This window comes from Lithobates pipiens, unplaced genomic scaffold (assembly GCF_037356315.1).
Source record: "Lithobates pipiens isolate NorthernLeopardFrog02 unplaced genomic scaffold, aLitPip1_a1.2 Scaffold_13, whole genome shotgun sequence".
Lineage (NCBI taxonomy): Eukaryota > Metazoa > Chordata > Amphibia > Anura > Ranidae > Lithobates > Lithobates pipiens.
Genome location: NW_027507718.1, coordinates 539,747,681 through 539,768,111, shown reverse-complemented (window position 1 = coordinate 539,768,111; position 20,431 = coordinate 539,747,681). Strand labels below are relative to the sequence as shown.

The window sequence follows — 20,431 nt, the reverse complement described above, 5'->3', positions numbered from 1 at the left end:
ATTTTCAGTGGGAAAGGTGTCCAAGTCTGACCTTGCTCCTAGGTATTCCTGCATGTAAATCAGACGCTGGTGATGGTTGCTGGAACCGATCATACCTTGGGGCTGCAGACTAAAAAATTGTCTGAACGCATCGGTCAGTCGGCCACCTTCTCCACCGCTCCTTCTGACCGATGCCTCAGCAACACGTTGTCCAGGACCAGGAGTTTGTAACCTCCCAGTCTCTGGGAACGCGTTGCACTGACCTTTCTGCAAGGCCTCCCGGAGATGTCTCATCCTCTGCTCCCTCTGCGACGGCAAGATAAGGTCGGCAACCTTACCCTTGTACTGTGGATCAAGGAGAGTGGCCAGCCAGTAATGGTCCCTCTCTTTGATCCGAAGAATAGGATGATCCTTCTGCAGGCTTTGCAGGATCAGGGAGGCCATGCAGCGTAAGTTAGCTGAGGCATTCAGAGTCCTCTGAGTCACTAAGGACAACATGATCCGCAGCCACCTCCTTCCAGCCACGTACAAGTCCACGGGTTTCTTGGGACTGTAAATCATCCTTGAAAGACTGCTGCTGCTAATGCTGAGTGCCAGGCTCCACCTCGATGCTGACACAATCATCCTCCTCCTCCTCATCCTCTTCCTGTGTGATGGGTGGGACAGCAGGAACACTGTCTGGATAAAGGGGGCCTTGAGAGGCAAGGAAGTCCTCCTCTTCCTGCCTCTGTTCTGCCTCTAGTGCCCTGTCCATTATTCCATGCAGCGTATGTACAACAGGTGGACAAGAGGTACAGTGTCACTGATGAATGCACTGTCACTGCTCACCATCCTTGTGGCCACCTCAAACGGTGACAGGACAGTGCATGCATCCCTGATCATGCCCCACTGGCGTGGGGAGAAAAAACCAAGCTCCCCTGACCCTGTCCTGGTGCCATAGTCGCACAGTTACTCATTAATGGCCCTCTGCTGTGTGTGCAGCTGCAGCAGCATGGCCAACGTTGAGTTCCACCTGGTGGGCATGTCACATATAAGGCGGTTCTTGGGCAGGTTCAACTCCTTTTGCAGCTCAGCCAGCCGAGCACTGGCATTAAATGATCGGCGGAAATGCACACAGACTTTACTGGCCTGCTTCAGGACATCCTGTAAGCCCGGGTACCTGCCCAAGAACCGCTGCACCACCAGTTTAAGGACGTGAGCCACACAGGGCACATGGGCCAGTTGTCCCTGTCGGAGGGCGGAGAGGAGGTTGGTGCCATTGTCGAAAACTATCAATGCTGTCTTAAGCTTGCATGGCGTCAACCACCTCTCGGCCTGCCCCTGCAGAGCTGACAAAATATCTGCTCCAGTGTGGCTCCTGTCCCCCAAACAAACCAGCACAAGCATGGCATGGCATCGCTTTGCCTGCGTACTTGCGTAGCCCCTTGAACGCCTACAGAGCACCGCTGGTTCCGAGGACAGAGCACTGGAAGAGGCCATGGAGGAAGAAGAAGAGGAGGGGGTGGAGGAGAGAGGTGTGTCACAACCAGTAGTAGCATTTTGGAGGCGTGGTGGCGGAACAACCTCCAACACTACTGCACCTTGTCCTGCATCCTTCCCAGCTGCCAGAAGAGTGACCCAATAGGCCGTGAAAGACAGGTAACATCCCTGTCCATGCCTGCTGGACCATGAGTCAGCGGTAATATGCACCTTACCGCTGACCGCCCTGTCCAGCGAGGCAAGGACATTGCCTTCCACATGCCGGTAGAGAGCCGGAATTGCCTTCCGTGAGAAAAAGGGGCATTTGGGGACCTGCCACTGAGGAACTGCACATTGCACAAACTCACGGAAGGGGGCAGAGTCTACCAACTGAAAAGGCAGCAGTTGAAGTGCTAGCAATTTAGCCAAGCTAGCATTCAACCGCTGGGCATGTGGATGGCTGGGAGTGAACTTCTTTCTACGGTCCAGCAGCTGGGGCAGGGACATTTGCCTGCTACAATCGGACGTGGGTGTACTGCTAGCAGAGTGCCCGGAAGCACTTGGCTGTGACACACCTAATTCTACACCTTCATTCCTCTCAGAGCAGGTTTAAGAGAGGACTGAAGGTCTAGTGGGGTTGGAGATCCCAGCTGATGAGGAACAAGGAGAGGTCTGCTTTGTTCTTTGGTGTGGATCTTTGAGGTACGCTTGCCAACGAGCTGCATGGCAGGTCAACATATGTCTGGTCAAGCATGTGGTGCCCAAGCGGCTGATGTTTTGGCCACGTGAGATACGCTTGAGACATATGTTGCAAATAGCAGCGGTGCGATCTGATGCACTCGTCTCAAAAAAGGCCCACACCAAAGAACTTTTAGACTAACGTGCAGAGGCAGCGCCCTGCACAGGCGGTGTGCTGCCCCTAAGCTGGCCCCCGGAGGGCATCCTGCCTCGTTGGAGATGTGCCTCCTCCTCTCTCCAACTAGGCACCCACGTGGAGTCAGTGCCCTCATCCTCCCCTCGCTCTTCATTACTGGAGCAAACCTGGCAATATGCTGCAGCTTGTGGAACATGACTGCCAGATTGCTGTCCTTCTTGAGCATCCCCTCTCTCTGCATTCACGCTACTGCCTTCCTCTAGCTGAGTGTCATCATCAGAGCCTACAAAACACTGGGCATCCTCCTGGAGCATGTTCCCAACACTGTGCTCAAAGAGTTCGGGGGACTCCTCAGGAGGACGTGGTGGGTCTAGGGAAGGAGTCACTGATGAAGACATTGAGACGAGGTAAGAGGATGCGTTGGCAGCTGCTTTGCTAGTACCCTGAGCCTGGGTGGGAGAGGATGAGGAGGATGAAGATGGCTTGGTCATCCACTCTACCAATTCTTCGGCATGATGCGGCTCAACGCGTCCAGCTGCCGAAAATAAGGACAAGCGTGTCCCATGGCCAAGTGCTGATGACGATGCACCGCGTCCACGACCAGCACTGTTGTCTCTAGATATAGAGCCTGCTTGCCCTCTTTTATTGGCTTGTGCCTGTCTGCCTCTCCTTGTTGGCCTTCCAGACATAGTAATGGCCTGCAGGGAGATGGGAAAATCAGCAATTGGGTAGTGTATATTGTGCTGGAGGCACACACAACACCCACTAACTCCTGCAGATGCCTGTATGATAGAACACCAGCAGCAAAGGGTAGATACAGGTGTATATTGTGCTGTGCTGGAGGCACACAACACCCACTAACTCCTGCAGATGGCTCTATTTGAGTACAGCAATAAAGGGTAGATACAGGTGTATACTGCGCTGGAGGCACACAACACCCACTAACTCCTGCAGATGCTTTTATTATAGAACACCAGCAATAAAGGGTAGATACAGGTGTATGCTGTGCTGGAAGCACACAACGTTGGCCATGCTGCAGCGGCTGCACATGCAGCAGAGGGCCATCAATGAGTACCTGTGTGACTACGGCACCAGGACAGGGTCAGGGAGCTTGTTTTTTTTCCCCACACCAGTGGGCCATGATCAGGGATGCATGCACTGTCCTGTCACCATTTGAGGAGGCCACGAGGATGGTGAGCAGTGACAGTGCATGCATCAGTGACACTGTACCTCTTGTCCACCTGTTGGAGCATACGCTGCGTGGAATAATGGACAGTGCACTTGAGGCAGAACAGGGGCATGTAATTACAATTCTTGATATAATATTTCACAGCATGGCCCGTTCCTGCGCTCACCGAGAGTAACTGTGAGGACTTATAGTGTTGTGGCACCAGCACCACAACCACCAAAGACCCAATTTTTCTACCACTGATCAACAATGGCATGTAATTACAATTATTGATATAATCGTTCACAGCAGGGCGCTCCAGCGCCCACCAAGAGTCACTTTGAGGGCTTACAATGTTGTGGCAACACCAACACCTTGTTCCGCCATTTCTGCAGAGCATATAGGGCAGGCCCCTACTTTCAAACATCCAACTTACAAACGTCTCCTACTTGCAAACGGAAGGAGACAACAGCAAGTGAGATGAAAAAAGACGGACGGCCAAACAAATTATACAGGGGTGATAACCCTTCCCTATGTTTTCCAAAAAGCTTAAAAATAGTTTTTTTGACTAGATCTACACTTTAAAAATGTACCAGTTGAAAATTACAAACAGATTCTACTTAACACAAGAAACCTACACAGTCCCTGTCTTGTTTGCACCGCCTGTATACTGCTGTTCTGAGTATATAGGGCCTGGGGGCCCCATGCCTTTCTTTTTTTTAATATGGGTATGGGGCTCCCCTTAATATCCGTACTGGTAATGGGCAGGGAGGGCTACCCATGACATTTTTCTCAATGATTTTCATCCGTATTGCCGGAACCAGATATAACATTAAAACCGCAAGCAGTTTTAAATGACTTTTAAAAACAGACGTTTTTAAAACGTATTTTTTGCGTTGATCCATGTCCCCTGGGGCAGGACCCGGGTCCCCAAACCCTTTTTAGCACCCTAACTTGCATATTAGCCTTTAAAATTAGCACGTTTGATTTGGAACGTTCGAGTCTCATAGGCTTTAATGGGGTTCTAAAGTTCGTACAATTTTTTTGCAGGTTCTGGTGCAAACCGAACTGGGGGGTGTTCGGCTCGTCCCTACTCTCAGGCAGTCCTCCTCCTTGTTGGGTTGGCGATAGGTTGTACCAGTCTTATAAATGTTCCTCTCAGACGGTCCACCACCCCGTTGGGCTGGTGATAAGTTGTACCAATCTAGGTGGCTCCTGCAGGGGTAGCGCTACACAAACAATCGCACAGGCATGGAAATTGCCCACCCTCAAGCTTGCTGAGGGGAAGGGCTGTGTATAGGGTACACTCATCAATGAAAAACGGATAGCTATCCTTAATGACACACTTGTCAAGTTTCTAAAGGTTTGGAATCCCTGGCTTGATTATTATCCACCCGCCCCCAGCACACTTCACGCCTACTGAACTTGTGAACTAGAGCCACTGCAATCACCCACCTCAATGTGTTGGCCTCCAGGGCACCTACCTTTCTCCTTTCCTTTTCCCTGTCTTTCCTTCTTCCTGTTTCTTCTACCTTCCGTTTCCTCAGCTTCCCCAGTACTTTATGTGGGAGGGAATGCTGATACTCCCTCAGCTTACTTTGCTTATACTCTTGCTACCTTTGTGGTTACATTTTCAGCTATCACAGACATTGTAGACATTTGAATCTCACCTCTCATTATGTGAGAAATGGAATAAAGCTGTCCAAATTTGTTATGTGCTCTCACTTGTGACTACTGCGGACAGTCCACTATATGTGATTGACTGTGTATGTCAAGGGACTCCAGAATGTACCATATCTCACAAAAGTGAGTACACCCCTCACATTTTGTAAAAATTTTATTATACCTTTTCATGTGACAACACTGAAGAAATTACACTTGTCTACAATGTAAAGTAGCGAGTGTACAGCTTGTATAACAGTGTAAATTTGCTGTCCGCTCAAAATAACTCAATACACAGCCATTCATGTCTAAACTGCTGCAAAAGTCAGTACACCCCTAAGTTAAAATGTCCAAATTGGGCCCAATTGGCCATTTTCCCTCCCCGGTGTCATGTGACTCGTTAGTGTTACAAGGTCTCAGGTGTGAATGGGGAGCAGGTGTGTTAAATTTGGTGTTATCGCTCTCACTCTCTCACACTGGTCACTTGAAGTTCAACATGGCACCTCATGGCAAAGAACTCTCTGAGGATCTGAAAAAACAAAATTGCTGCTCTACATAAAAATGGCCTAGGCCAGTGATGGCGAACCTTGGCACCCCAGATGTTTTGGAACTACATTTCCCATGATGCTCAACTACACTGCAGGGGGCATGAGCATCATGGGAAATGTAGTTCCAAAACATCTGGGGTGCCAAGGTTCCCCATCACTGGCCTAGGCTATAAGAAGATTACCAAGACCCTGAAACGGAGTTGCAGCACAATGGCCAAGACCATACAGTGGTATAACAGGACAGGTTCCACTCAGAACAGGCCTTGCCATGGTCCACCAAAGAAGTTGAGGTCACGTGCTCAGCGTCATATCCAGAGGTTGTCTTTGGGAAATAGACGTATGAGTGCTGCCAGCATTGCTGCAGAGGTTGAAGGGGTGGGGGTCAGCCTGTCAGTGCTCAGACCATACGTCGCACACTGCATCAAATTGGTTTGCATGGCTGTCGTCCCAGAAGGAAGCCTGTGTGGGGGTAACCAGGTGAGGAGGACAAAGACAAGTGTGTCTTGTCTACAGTCAAGCATGGTGGCGGGAGTGTCATGGTCTGGGGCTGCATGAGTGCTGCCGGCACTGGGGGGCTACAGATCATTGAGGGAACCATGAATGCCAACATGTACTGTGACATACTGAAGCAGAGCATGATCCCCTCCCTTTGGAGACTGGGCCGCAAGGCAGTATTCCAACATGATAACCACCCCAAACACACCTCCAAGATGACCACTGCCTTGCTAAAGAAGCTGAGGGTAAAGGTGATGGACTGGCCAAGCATGTCTCCAGACCTAAACCCTATTGGGCATCTGTGGGGCATCCTCAAACGGAAGGTGGAGAAGCGCAAGGTCTCTAACATCTACCAGCTCCGTGATGTCGTCATGGAGGAGGGGAAGAGGACTCCAGTGGCAACCTGTGAATCTCTGGTGAACTCCATGCCCAAGGGGGTTAAGGCAGGGCTGGAAAATAATTGTGGCCACACAAAATATTGACACTTTGGGGCAAATTTGGACATTTTCACTTAGGGGTGTACTGACTTTTGTTGCCAGTGGTTTAGACATTAATAGCTGTGTGTTGAGTTATTTTGAGGGGACAGCAAATTTACACTGTTATACAAGCTGTCAATACCACCCCGCGTTATGGACATGAGCTCCTCTATGCTCTTTTGTATACACAGAGCCGAAAAAAGTATTTAATAAACTTGCCTTTTCTTTGTCCCCAATCACCCGCTCTAGATTATTGTGTAAAGGGCCTACATGCTCAGACCTGACCTTTTTACTATTAATATATTTGTAGAGTTTTTTTTTTTTTATCTTTTGAAATCTGTTGTTTTGATTTTTTGCATCCTTGATTTCCTTTTTACATATTCTGTTATATTCTTTGTGATATTTAAATGATGATAGTGTTCCTTCATTTTTATATATTTTTTAAAATCTCTTTTCTTATTGTTTATAGGTTTTTTTTAACTTTGGCCGTGAGCCACATAGGTTTTATTTTTAGCTTTTTAAACGTATTGTCCTATAGTTTGACTATACTTTGCAGTGAGATTACATAGAGTCACTTTGAAGAATTCCTTTTTCTGTTCTGTGCTCATCAGTTCCAATATTCCTTCCCAGTCTAAGTCTTGGAGAGCAGCCCTCATCCTTGGAAAATTTGCTCTCTTAAAGTTAAGTGTTTTTATCTTTCCCATATGTGTTTTTTGCTTACAGCTAACATTAAATGAAATCATGTTATGGTCACTGCTACCCAGATGTTCCTTTATATGAATATTGGTAATACGTTCTGCATGGCTTGAGATTATCAGGTCCAACAGAGCATCATTCCTAGTTGGGGCCTCAATAAACTGGACCATAAAATTGTCTTGTAATAGGGTTATACATGTTTGCCCTTTTACTGGTCCAGCAGTGCCATTACTCCAGTCAATTTTCGGGTAATTAAAATCCCCCATTATTATCACTGTCCCAGCCCTTGCAGCCCTTTCCATCTGTGCAAGGAGCTGAGTCTCCATCTCCTCATTAACATTTGGTGGTCTATTCCCATGGGGAGGCGGGATCTGGGGGCCCCCTTGTTAAAGGGAGCTTCTAGATTCTGATAAGCCCCCTGCCCGCAGACCTCCGCAACCACCACCCAGGGTTGTCAGGAAGATGACCTTGTCCCAATCAACATGTGGACAAGTTGCCCAATGCACCCTCTCATGTTGAGGGCATGAGACCTGGTATTGTTGGGTGGGGGGGGTTGGGGCACTGGCTTGTCCCCCCTCTTTTCCTGGTCTGCCAGGGTGCATGCTTGGATAAGGGTCTGGTATGGATTTTGGGGGAGCCCCACGCCATTTAAAAAAAACAATTGACGTGGGTGTTCCTCTTAAAATCTATACCAGCCCTAAGGTTCTGGTGTGAATTTTGAGGGATCCCTTGCTTTTTTTTATTATTTTGACATAGGGTTCTTCATAAAATCCATACCAGACCCAAAGGGCCTGGTATGGATTGGGGGGGACCCCCATGGCATTTAAAAAAAAAATAATTTCTATTGCCGGAAAATTCAAGAATTTTTTTTTCATTCAGCTGTCAGTGGGGAAGCCTGCTGACAACTGATAACTCATCAATTTTTAATGAGCGGTGGCCGGTTTCCCAACCCCGTCTTTAACAACCTATTGATGTGCGCTCGGTGAGCGAACATCAATAGTGTGTGACTGAGGGGAGACATTTGAGTGTATGCCCCTCTCACGTACCTGTTAGTGGAGCTCGAGATGATGAGGGTGGAGGCTTACACAATTCCCATACAAGCAACCCTGGTGGTTGAGAGAGGGTGACACATATCTAACTGTGGGGTCCAAAGTGACAAGGGTGGACTCTTGCACAATTCCTGTCCAAGCACCTCTAGTAGTGGAGACAGGAACTCCAAGGGTAGCGGAAGGACACAGCGGCCAGGAAGATGGAGTAGTGGACTTGAGCTTGGAAACACAGGCATCCGCCTAGTATGGATTCAGGTCTCAGGCTGTGTTTGGCAGCAGCCAGACAGACAGGTACACAATCACGATCAGGTTCAAGGTCGGGGACAGGCAGGAGTTAGCAATGTGCTGGAAGCGAGGGACCAAGTGATCGTGGTCATCCCGGGGTTGTTAACACAGATGAGCAGCAGACATAACAGGCAAGAGCAATCTAAAGGGAAGTGTTTAGGTGTAGCCGGGTCATTAACAAGGTTAGAAGGTTTTCAGGAACTCAGAACATGGAAACAGTGCTCAAGACAATCAAGCAATGAGGTTAAACAGATCTCAAGTGCCGCCAGGTGCCAGGTTCTGTGGGCACGCCCTTTGCACACCTTGTTAAGCTTCTATGCTCATGACCCACCATGAAGATGAGCATGACCGGCCTGTGACCTGAGGTTCCTGACAGTGCCTGTGGTGCTACTGACATGAATGTCTTAGTGTTCTCCATTCTCTAAATACAGAATTTTAGTGTCTGCCTCTAGAGGAATATTAGATTGTGAGCCTTTCTGGTCCAAAGACCGATGTAACTGGGTCAATGTTCTCTGTACAACTCTCCAGAATATGTCAGAGCTATTTTAAATGATATGGTATGATATTCACGTGACTGTGTTCGGAATATTAGAGTGTACGTCCTGCTGGTATAGAGACTGATTTGAGCAATTCCTCTACTTCTACATTAGAGTTATAGATTTCAGATCTCACTGAACTTATTGTATTTTCTTTCTCTTGCTTATCTTCTTACAGCTGTGATCATCCGATGGGCCCAGAATGTGGAGGTGTTCAAGATACGTGTTCTGCACAATGTCAGTGTTTGTGTGCATTGCAGTCTTTTATTACTTCTACTTTATAGAACTTGAACATCTGACGAGATCTCAGAAACTTCCCATTACCACAGTGAAGATGGATTTCCAGGAACTTCCCATTGCAACAGTGAAGATGGATTTCCAGGAACTTCCCATTGCCACAGTGAAGATGGATTTCCAGGAATTTCCCATTGCCACAGACACCATTACAGCTCTGGATAGTCAAACATTTATCATCTCCCCGTATTATGAGCCTAGAGTTGGTCAATCAGTCCGGGTCATCGCCATCATCCATGAATCTGTGAAGGAACTCTACTGTATCTTCCATTGTTACTCCAATCAGAGCGTCTTCATGAAGACACAAATAGATCATCATAGTGACAGATTTGGGTTCCCATATGGGACAACAGATCTCCTATGTGCAGAACCTTCTGGGTGTAATTACACTTATATGTCTTTCTCTTCAACTGTCTCCACAAATACAAGTCAGAGCCTCCTGTTTGAAGTCAAGAACCGTCCACCACCGCCAATCTCCTCCAATTTCACCGTCTGTATCTCTACTTTGTATGGAAACTACAACAATGTCCTCCAGATGATCCAGAGTATTGAGATGTACAAGATTCTGGGGGCCTCGAAGGTCACCATCTATAACACCAACTGTTCCCAGGATGTAGATAAGGTGTTACATCATTACATTGATGAAGGAATTCTAGATATGGTGCCATGGCCAATAGACCGCCATCTTCAAACAACAAATAAATGGCGTTATTCCAAAGGGCTCAACGCTGAGATTGGTTATTTTGGACAAACTGCAACTTTGAATGATTGTCTATACAGGAACATGTACAAAAGTAAGTTTGTTCTCCTCAATGACATTGATGAAATTATTCTTCCAGTCAAGGACTGGGACTGGTCATCACTGATGGAGAATCTCCAGAATAAACACCCAGATACAAGTGTCTTCTGCATTGAGAATCACATCTTCCCCACTTCAGTCAACATCTCTGGATTTGACATGTGGTCTCATGTTCCCGGGGTCAATATTCTCTCTCACGCTCCCCCACTCCCTGTAAGGTGGCTATTCCTCAATAACCGCAAAATGATTGTGAATCCCCGAGACGTATTTCAGACCTCCATCCACTCAATTCTAAAACACAGAAGGAATTGGGAGAATATTGGACAAGATTCGGCCATTCTCTTCCACTGTAGGAGAGAGACCGGTGTCAATGTAAAGGACCTTGCTCCAGATGATGATAGGTTGATGAGATACAAGTGTTCCCTAGTGCCCAATGTAGATAAGGTGATTCAGAAACTTTTCCCTCGGGAATAGCCCCCGCCTCACCCCTCCCTCATATATCATGTAATGTTGAGTGAAGACTGGAAATCTGTGTGTACGTGACTCCAAACTCAACATTTATCAATCAATGAGTTTATTTGTTAAAGTGCTGGTGAATGTGGACAATGTGAAGGCTCATTATGAATGGACGTCTATCAGCATATGGTCCTTCTCCATCACAATGCCTCCTCTTACAGCTCGGCATTAGTTGACATATCCATGGGAGTCTGAAAGCACTGTCATCATACAAGTGGTGCATTATCCATGTTTGCAAGGTGTGCAGGGCACACGGGGGCCCAGAGGAAAGGGGAGGCCCACTGTACCCTGACACTCACTGCCCACACCGATTAAAGTAGTGTTTCTAGGCTTCGGGAGCTTTGGAACCCATTCTCAATCTTACTTGCAGGCGGCAGCTGGCCACTTTTGCTGATACTTTGATTATAGTTCCGGCTGTCACCACCCATGCCGACTGACTGTAGACCCTGGCTGATGCGGATTGATATCAAGATTTGCTCCTCTTGAGGGAGAGCAGGCTTGTGAGAGCGGGAAGTAGCATCAGGTGGTAGCAGCCAGAGCTGGGAGAAGTGGGGGTCAGGTGTCATGCTGAAGGGAGGGGCACTCCAGGGATGTAGCCACTCACTCTGCTCCTCACTGACAGGATTGATTGTGGTATCAATCCTGTCAGAAGGAGCAGCGGCTGAAATCTGCAGCTAGAGACAGAATTCCTCCTTCTCCTCTCCCCAGCCTGCAGGTGGCATTAGAGAGCAGGTGCTGAGACTGAGAACTCTCCTCAGTCTCAGCATGGAACTGCTGTGGAGTGAGGGTACACTGCCGTTCTTCCTCTCTGCCTTTAACTGGAGAGAGGAAGAAGAAGCTGTCTCACATGGTTAGCTGTGAGTACAAGGGGGGAGACGGGGTGACAATTCAGCCCTAGACTTCTCCTCTGTACTCCCCACACCCCCCTCTCCTCCTCAGACCCCCCCAGACCACCCTCTTCTCCTCAGACTTCCCCCTCTCCTCCTCAGACCCCCTACCTTCCCCCTCTCCTCCTCAGACCCCATTATTGGCATCAGTGGGAGGAATGGTGTCCCATTATTGGTGTTAGTGGATGGAAAGGTACCTCATCAGTGGGAGGAATAGTGCCCCATCACTGGTGTGAATGGGAGGAATAGTGCCCCATCATTGGTATCAGTGGGAGGAATAGTGTCCCATCATTGGTATCAGTGGGAGGAATAGTGTCCCATCATTGGTATCAGTGGGAGGAATAGTGTCCCATCATTTGTGTCAGTGGGAGGAATAGTGCCCCATCATTGGTGTGAATGGGGGGAATAGTGCCTCATCATTGCTCTCCTGCTGGAGGTTCTCAGCCATCTCCTGGGCCGTCGGGTGACATGCTTTCTGGTGGACAAGCGGATCTCTCTGCCCCTGGAGGGGATGAAGGCTTGCATGCCATTCGGGAGCGAGTGGTGGCCGGGATAAAGGTCCTGAATAGGGAGAGGGATAAGCTGTACAAGTTGCGTGAGGAGCTGAAGCGCCTGAGAAGGCAGCGTGAGGGCTTACACAGCCAGAAGTGAGGATCCATGGATCCAGAGATCCAATTAGCCAAAGTCCGTGTGGAACTTCAGGAGACCATTTTGGCCATGATGGAAGGCAGAGATGGGCCCTTCAAGGAAAAGTTTGGAAACGATAGGAGGTTTGGAAGGGTGACAAAGATGGAGGTGAAGGAGGAGACCCCCAATTCCGCCCCCTGCCCCCCCCCCAGGGAGAGGTAAGCAGCCCCATGCCTTCCCAGGACTCAGGAGGCATGCTGAGGGCCATCCAGGTAATGGAGTCTCCTATGTGGGGGGATCGGTTGGTATTCAATGAGGAGGACATTACAGACAATGTTCCTGATAATATAAAGCCAGTGAAGCCCCATGTTGTGGACAAGACTGTGTTTGTATCTTTTACTGATAATGACAATGTGCCTGATGACAGTCAGACTGCTAATGCTATGTGCAGCCATGTTGTGCCGGATGATGTTGCAATGCAGCAAAACTTACATTTAAAAAGTGTAATTTCTATGGATGAACTACAGGTGTCAGCAGAGCCCATTAACCCTTCTTTAGCAGAGTCCAAAGCTGTTTGCCCCACTGCTGCTGAGGACTCTACAGCGCAGCATCAGGTGACAGCTGGTACTGCAGCAGCAACTATGACCATTCCTGATGGGAAAATTTCTGTGACTGGTAACAATCACCCCAGCACCAGTGTGATGGACAATCGTCCTGCTGCGGATTCTGCTAATCCAGTTCAGACAGTTGATAATGCTAATAATGTGCAGACTAATGTGACTTCAGTGTGGAGCCTTGGCCCTGATAAACCTACATTTGCTCAGGTGGTGCGCTCTGCTCCTGGTAGCTCCGCTCCCAAGCGGGGTTTTCCCCTACAGCCTACCACTTTGGGCACCCCGGGATCTGGTCTTGGGTCTCTGGCTTCTGCTGGGGGTCCCAGACGTAATGTAGTGATTCTGAAATGTGAAGGTGGTGCAGTCCCTCCAGTGTGGCGCGCGGTGGTGGATCTGATTCTAGAAATGGGTTTTGGGGCAATTGACCTGTATGCCTTTATACATGTGTCTGGGACACGGGATTATACGGTTAGCTTCACCAGGCCAGAGGGTCTTGACCTGTTCTGGGAGCGATATGAGGCTCGGTGCAGGTCAAGACCTGAATGGGAAGGTCTGGCCCCAGTTGCGATCTCTCAGAGGTCAACAGTAAAAAAAAAAAAAAATTATTCTGACCAATGAGAGCGTCCCTGCTCGGGATTTAGAGGTTTGGTTGCGGAACTATGGGGAGGTTTTGACCAAGCCCAGCAAAATCCTTGATGAGCGTAACATCTGGACTGGGGGTTGGTCAGTAACAGTCAGGTTGGCCAGGGATGGGAATGTTGTCCATCACCTGCCCTCCTCAGCTTTTATAGGGAGGGATAGGATGACTATTTTCTACCCTGGTCAGCCAAAGCTGTGTCACCACTGTGGAGAAAAGGGGCATTTGAGCTCCTCCTGTTCCGCCTTTGTTTGATATGTTCAGTGTGTCGGGGTCAGGGTCACATGGCCAAGGACAGCACCGATATGATCAGGTGCAACCTGTGCCTATGCCTTGGCCATCCCTACAGCAAATGTCCTGAAGCACAATATGGAGAAGGAGGTAATGGATGACTTGTCAGGGCTGGACAGGATGAAGGGTGAGGCTCCTGGTGTACCATCCTCCTCTGCGGTGACTGACTCCCCTGGTCCTGCTCAGGATCCCTCTCCAGTTCCTGTGGCCACCCCTCCTTTGTCTGTAAGTATTCCTTCTGTATCTGTCTCTGTGTCCCCCCAGCCTACTGTATCCTCTCCTCTTGTGTCAGAACCTTCCAAGTCTGTGCCCCCTGGGTCAGTTACCCCCCCCCCCTGTCTCAAAGGGAACACCACCCCCACCAGGAGTGGTAGCAGGTACTAAAAAGGTCGCTTCTTCCTCTGTAAAGGAGTCTTCTGTGAAGACTCTAAAGAAAAAAACAAGAGATTATGGCATCTCTGAAGCTGACCTGCAGTATCTGGAGGAGAGAAGGAAGGTTGGGCAGCGGAAGCAGGTGGTGAGGACGGAACGGGCTCCAGTGCCTGTCTCCAACCATCATAGGACCTCTGAATGGTATATTTCTTCATCTGGAGCTTCTCCGGAGCGAAGTTCCGATTCTGAAATGGAGTTTGAGGCTGCCTCAAGAAAGAGAGAGGCTTCTGGTGATGAGCAGCAGAGGGGAGCTAAGAAGCAATCCACCCATTAACCCAAATGACGGTTCCCCTTCCGTTAAAAGCGGTGACAATTAATGTCGCAAGCATTAAGTCAGTAAGAGCTCGTTCCATGGCCTTCTTTTTGTTCAGCCAATTAGACGCTGAAATTTTATTTTTGCAAGAGACTAGGCTCACCTCCTTGGCAGATATTCATATGGCCAAGAGAGAGTGGAGGTATGGTCCATCTTACTGGACTCTTGCGGCCGAGCCTTACGGCGGTGTGGTGGTGTTGTTTAAAACTGGCATGGTAAATGTCCGGCAGGTTATTGAGGTGGAGATTGGGAGAGGTATGGTCTTAGACGTCCTTGTGAGTGGGCAGGACCTGTGCCTAATTAATGTTTATGGGCCGCACACAAAGTGGGACAGGAAATGCCTTTTTACAAGGATCAAGCCATTTCTTTTTACATCCTGGCAAGTGGTCTGTCATGGTTATGCAATAGAGTTTGTCTGCTTTCCTGTCTCCATTTGTTCATCTCTAGAGACCAGCCGACCCTCACCTGACTGCTATTGTAATCCATCCTCTGGCATGGCTCCACCCTAGCTCCTATCAGAGAACTCTATATTAACCTGTGCACTTCAGGCCAACCCTGCTGATCAACCTTTGTGTGTTTGGCTTCCTGTTACCTGCCGTGTGCTCTTCTGTTGTTCTGTTACCGACTTTGGCGTGTCCCTGACTATCCCTGTTTGCCTGTGATCCTGACCTTTTGGCGTGTCCCTGACTATCCCTGTCTGCTTGTGGCCCGACCTTGGCTTTATCCCTCACTATCCCTATCCTCCTGTTGCCTACTATGGGTGTGACCCTGGGAGTCATGACCTGGAGCCAGTTTCAGCCCAGTCCATCCTCACCACTAGAGGCTCTGGTGAACACCTGCTGGCTCTTAGACTCTGCGCCCCAGGGAATCTTACTCTCTAACCCCTGTGGGATCTGTCTTGGTGTTCCGGCGGCCCTGCCTTCCTTATCACCTTGACTCCCGTCCGCAGCAGTCAGGCGTAGTGTCCACAACCTTGCGGTGCACTCCCGATCCCTACGGTGTGCATCTGTCACCTGGCCTCTAGGTGACCTGACAGTTTGATCAGCCATGGACCCGGCTGATGTGTCGCTTCCTACAGTCGATCCTTTGCAGGGCATAGTTCAGAGACTCGAGACCTAGGAATCTAATCAGACTCAGGTGATGCGATTCCTTCAAGATCTGGCTTCCCGCTTCGAGCAGCTGCAGGCTTCCTTGGGAACCCCGAACCTGCAGCCTCAAGTACAGTCAGCAGCTGCACCTATCGCACCAGTCACATCCACTCATTCATTATTACTGCCAGCTGCGTCCCGTTTCTCTGGGGACTCCAAGACCTGCAGGGGCTTCCTCAGCCAAGGCACCATTCATTTTGAGCTCCAGCCTCAAAACGTTATCTGATCGGGCAAAGGTGGTCTATATTATTTCCCTCCTCTCCGGTGAAGCTTTAGCCTGGTCTGCTCCCCTGTGGGAGAAAAATGATCCAGTGATTTCCAGCCTGTCCGACTTCTTGAAGCTCTTTCGTAATACCTTTGAGGACCCAGCTCGGGTTTCTTCTGCGGCTATTGCCCTTTTACGCCTTCGCCAAGAATCTTGTTCAGTGGGACAATATGCACTTCAGTTCCGTATCCTCACAGCTGAATTGAACTGGAACAATGAGGCCCTGGTTGCAACCTTTTTACATGGCCTCTCTGACCGAGTGAAGGACAAATTCGAAGGAAGAGCTATCCCCGCTGGTCTGGACGATGTAATTTCCTTATGTAATCAGATTGATTTTCGCTTTCAGGAGAGGTCCTTTGAAAAAAGACGCCAGCACCCCATAGATCCTAGTCAGCCTGAGCTCTTTCCCCATCGCCCCGTGGAGCATCCTCTGCCTGCTGAGGAACCCATGTAGCTGGGCTGGACCAGACTAACCCCCAAAGAACGTGCTAGACGCAGAACTCTGGGCTTGTGTCTTTATTGTGGGGGCAAGGGTCATTTTTGTGACTCCTGATCGCTTCGTCCGGGAAACGCTCGAGTCTAATACATTTGGAAGGTGGAGTATTGGACCCAGAAACATCTCCTTCTCGTCTTCTTCTTCCGGTGTTCCTCCGTGCTTACCCTTTCTCCCCTCGCTACACCACTGGTAGTCTCGGAAATTGATGGCACTGTGCTCCCAGGGGGCCCTATCCGTTTCCAGACGCTACCTATTAGGATGTCGGTAGGGATACTCCACCAGGAGTGGATCTCCTTCCTCATCCTTCCCAAGGCCTCTACCCCCATTGTATTGGGCCTTCCTTGGCTACAGCTCCACTCGCCACATGTGGACTGGGTCTCTGGGCAGATCCTGGCTTGGGGTCCTTCGTTTTTCTTGTCCTGTCTTCTCAAGGTGACCCCCAAGGGGAAACTTCCCATTGCTACCACATCTGTATCGTCTGATCTTCCCGCAGCATACAGCGATTTCCGGGATGTGTTCTGTAAGAAGTCTGCTGAGGTGCTTCCTCCCCACAGATCTTTTGACTGTGCTATTGACCTTGTCCCTGGAGCAACCCTGCCCAGGGGTCGTACCTACCCTCTGTCCATTCCAGAGAACCCAGGCCATGTCTGAGTATGTCGCAGAGAATCTGGAGAGAGGTTTCATCCGGAAATCCTCATCGCCTGCAGGAGCAGGGTTCTTCTTCGTTGCCAGAAATGATGGTACCCTCAGACCCTGCATCGACTATAGAGGTTTAACCGCAGTGACTATCAAAAACCGATACCCCTTACCTCTAATATCTGAGCTATTCGACAGGTTGAAGGGGGCTTCCATTTTCACTAAGTTGGATCTCAGAGGTGCATACAATCTCATTCGAATACGGGAAGGTGATGAATGGAAGCCTGCGTTTAACACTAGGGATGGGCATTACGAATACCTGGTTATGCCTTTTGGTTTGTGTAATGCTCCAGCTGTGTTCCAGAACTTTGTCAATGAAATCTTCAGGGATCTACTGTACCAGTTTGTTGTCATTTATCTGGATGATATTCTCATCTTTTCCGAAAATCTGCCTGCTCACAGAAACCATGTCCGCACCATGCTTCAGCTCCTTAGCCCCTGTACACACGGTCGGAGATTTCCACAACCAAATCCGTCGGATTTTGCCCGTCGGATCCTGTCCGAAACTGTTGCATACACACGGTCGGACAAAGTTGGTGAAAAAATCAGATCTTTCAGAACGCGATGACGTAATTTCGTTACGATGGGACTACATTCAGGCTAGTAGCCAATAGCTTTGATGTAGGAATTTGATCTGAGCATGCGTGGCACTTGGTCCGATCGGCCCAGTTGGTCGGGAAATATTTACAACATGTTGGAAAATTGGGTCCGACGGATATTCCGACGGAATCAGTCCGATGCATACCACACACAGTCGGATTATCCTACGACACGGTCCGAAAGGACACATTCCGACGGATTCTCCGACCGTGTGTACAAGGGCTTAGAGAGAATAATCTCTATGCCAAGATGGAGAAATGTTCCTTTGAATGTTCTGAGGTCCTGTTTCTGGGATGTTTTGTTTCTAGTGCGGGTCTTCGCATGGATCCCGGAAAGGTCTCAGCCATTACCAACTGGTCCCTTCCCACTAGCCTCAAGGCCACACAGCGCTTTCTTGGCTTCACAAAATTATTATAGGCAGTTCATAAGGAATTACTCTTCCATTGTCGTGCCTATTATCGCTTTGACCAAGAAGGGTGCGAATGCCAAAGACTGGCCTCCCGAGGCTGTCTCTGCGTTTCACGATATGAAACAGGCCTTTGTCTCTGGACCTCTCTTGAGGAGACCAAATCCTGGGGACCCATTTTTTATTGAAGTAGACGCTTCTGCGATGGGAGTGGGAGCTCTGCTTCTTCAGTTCTTTGAGAAGAAATGTCAACCATGTGCGTTCTCCCAAAAAATTTCTCAGGCAGAGAGAAATTATGGAAAATTAAAAATAAGCTTTGGCGCTAGAACCCTGTGTTTGTGCAACTTTGTGCATACAAATAAGTGCTTTAAATATAACCGTGTTAGCAAAATGTTACTTATTTATATCTATATACAGTGCTGGTGCTACCTTACCATACAATGCTGCATGTATATTCTCTACTAAATTTACATAAAAAATCTAAATAAACAATAAATTAAACAAAAAATTGCAATTGCGCGAAAATTACTATGTAAAAGTGCAAATCAACAGTCCTGTAAAATTATCATACAACGACTTGTGCGAGAATACAGAAAATTGTGCAAAAAAATCGTGCAAAAAAAAATCCCAAAGAATGTCCTTTAATATAAGAAGAAAATTTTTTCAAAATCGCATTCAGAAGTTGCTGGAAAATCGCATGTTGCAGTGTTTCTAGGGATGGTGGTGGAATAAAGTGACTAGTGGAAGGAAGGCAATCTAGTGGAAAAACACTCCTCCCCGGTGCGCCACTCAGTGCTGTGGGGATATGTTTGCGCTCACCAGATCAAACACCCTCAAAGGGTTAACCGAGCCTTCACAGTATAAGCCACTGTGCTGCTGTTTGGACTCTGCTACTGGTGTGCTGGGGGAATGTTTGCCCTTCACTTCCAAGTGTTCTCCATGGTTAAATGCATAAAGGAGGAGAGAAAAGTATATCCATAGTGCAAAAATGTTTTTATACCATCTTTATTTCATTGTAAAAGAAAATTACTCACAAAATGTTAAAATTCAATGTGCGCGCCAGAAGACGTCGCTCCGACGAAACACGTAGGGCATGGCCAAGGACGTGCACCTTTACATTGTCAACAACAGCAGCAGCCGGCGGAGTTGTTACACACGCGATTGAATTTTAACATTTTGTGAGTAACTTCTAAACTGAATCCGGTTTGTTTCAAGCTCCAGATTCCCAATTTCAGTTCTCTCGTCCTCTCTCTACCATAGCACCGGTCTCTGAGGATGATCAGGATTACGAGGCTAGCCAAATTTTGCATTCTCCAGTACCTCGTGCACTGGAAAGGGTTTGGTCCTGAGGAGAGGTCGTGGATTTCGGCTTCCGAGGTCTTTGCACCTCGTCTGTTGAGGAAGTTTAATTTGAAGTTCCCCTCTAAACCTGGTCCCTGGCGGGGAAGGGGGAGGCCTCGTAAGAGGGGGGAGGGGGGAGTACTGTCATGGTTATGCAATAGAGTTTGTCTGCTTACCTGTCTCCATGTGTTCATCTCTAGACACCAGCCGACCCTCACCTGACTGCTTTTGTAATCCATCCTCTGGCATGGCTCCACCTTAGCTCCTATCAGAGAACTCTATATTAACCTGTGCACTGCAGGCCAACCTTGCTGATCAACCTTTGTGTGTTTGGCTTCCTGTTACTTGCCGTGTGCTCTTCTGTTGTTCTGTTAATGACTTTGACGTGTCCCTGACTATCCCTGTCTGCTTGTTGCCCCGACCTTGGCTTTATCCCTCACTATCCCTTTCCTCCTGTTGCCTACTGTGGGTGTGAGCTGGGGGACCCTGGGGGTCGCAACCTGGAGCCAGTTGCAGCCCAGTCCATCCTCACCACTAGAGGCTCTGGTGAACACCTGCAGGCTCTTAGACTCCGAGCCCCAGGGAATCTTACTCTCTAACCCCCGTGGGATCTGTCTTGGTTTTCCAGCTGCCCTGCCTTCCTTATCACCTTGACTCCCATCCGTAGCAGTCAGCCGTAGGGGCCACAACCTTGCGGTGCACTCCTGATCCCTACGGTGTGCATCTGTCACCTGGCCTCTAGGTGACCTGACATGGTCTTTGGAGGAGACTCTAATACAGTAACTAGGCCCAAGGACAGGAAGGACTTCAAGGACAGGCTGGGATATGATAGAATTTTTTTAA

General features: G+C 48.7%; 1 protein-coding gene across 1 annotated transcript; it reads left to right on the top strand.

Annotated features, from left to right (window-relative positions):
* The first annotated feature begins 9,428 nt into the window (after positions 1-9,428).
* LOC143976236 (uncharacterized) lies at positions 9,429-10,793 on the top strand. The gene is made up of 2 exons (XM_077478646.1): positions 9,429-9,554; positions 9,645-10,793. Exons 1-2 carry the CDS (start codon positions 9,429-9,431, stop codon positions 10,791-10,793), a joined length of 1,275 nt encoding a protein of 424 aa, XP_077334772.1.
* The last annotated feature ends 9,638 nt before the right edge of the window (positions 10,794-20,431 follow it).

Excerpts from the sequence above, each read along its gene's own strand:
- LOC143976236 (XM_077478646.1), top strand. The coding sequence starts at position 9,429 with ATGTGGAGGTGTTCAAGATACGTGTTCTGCACAATGTCAGTGTTTGTG. Across the intron at positions 9,555-9,644 it reads AGAAACTTCCCATTACCACA|GAATTTCCCATTGCCACAGA; the intron begins GTGAAGATGGAT and ends ATGGATTTCCAG.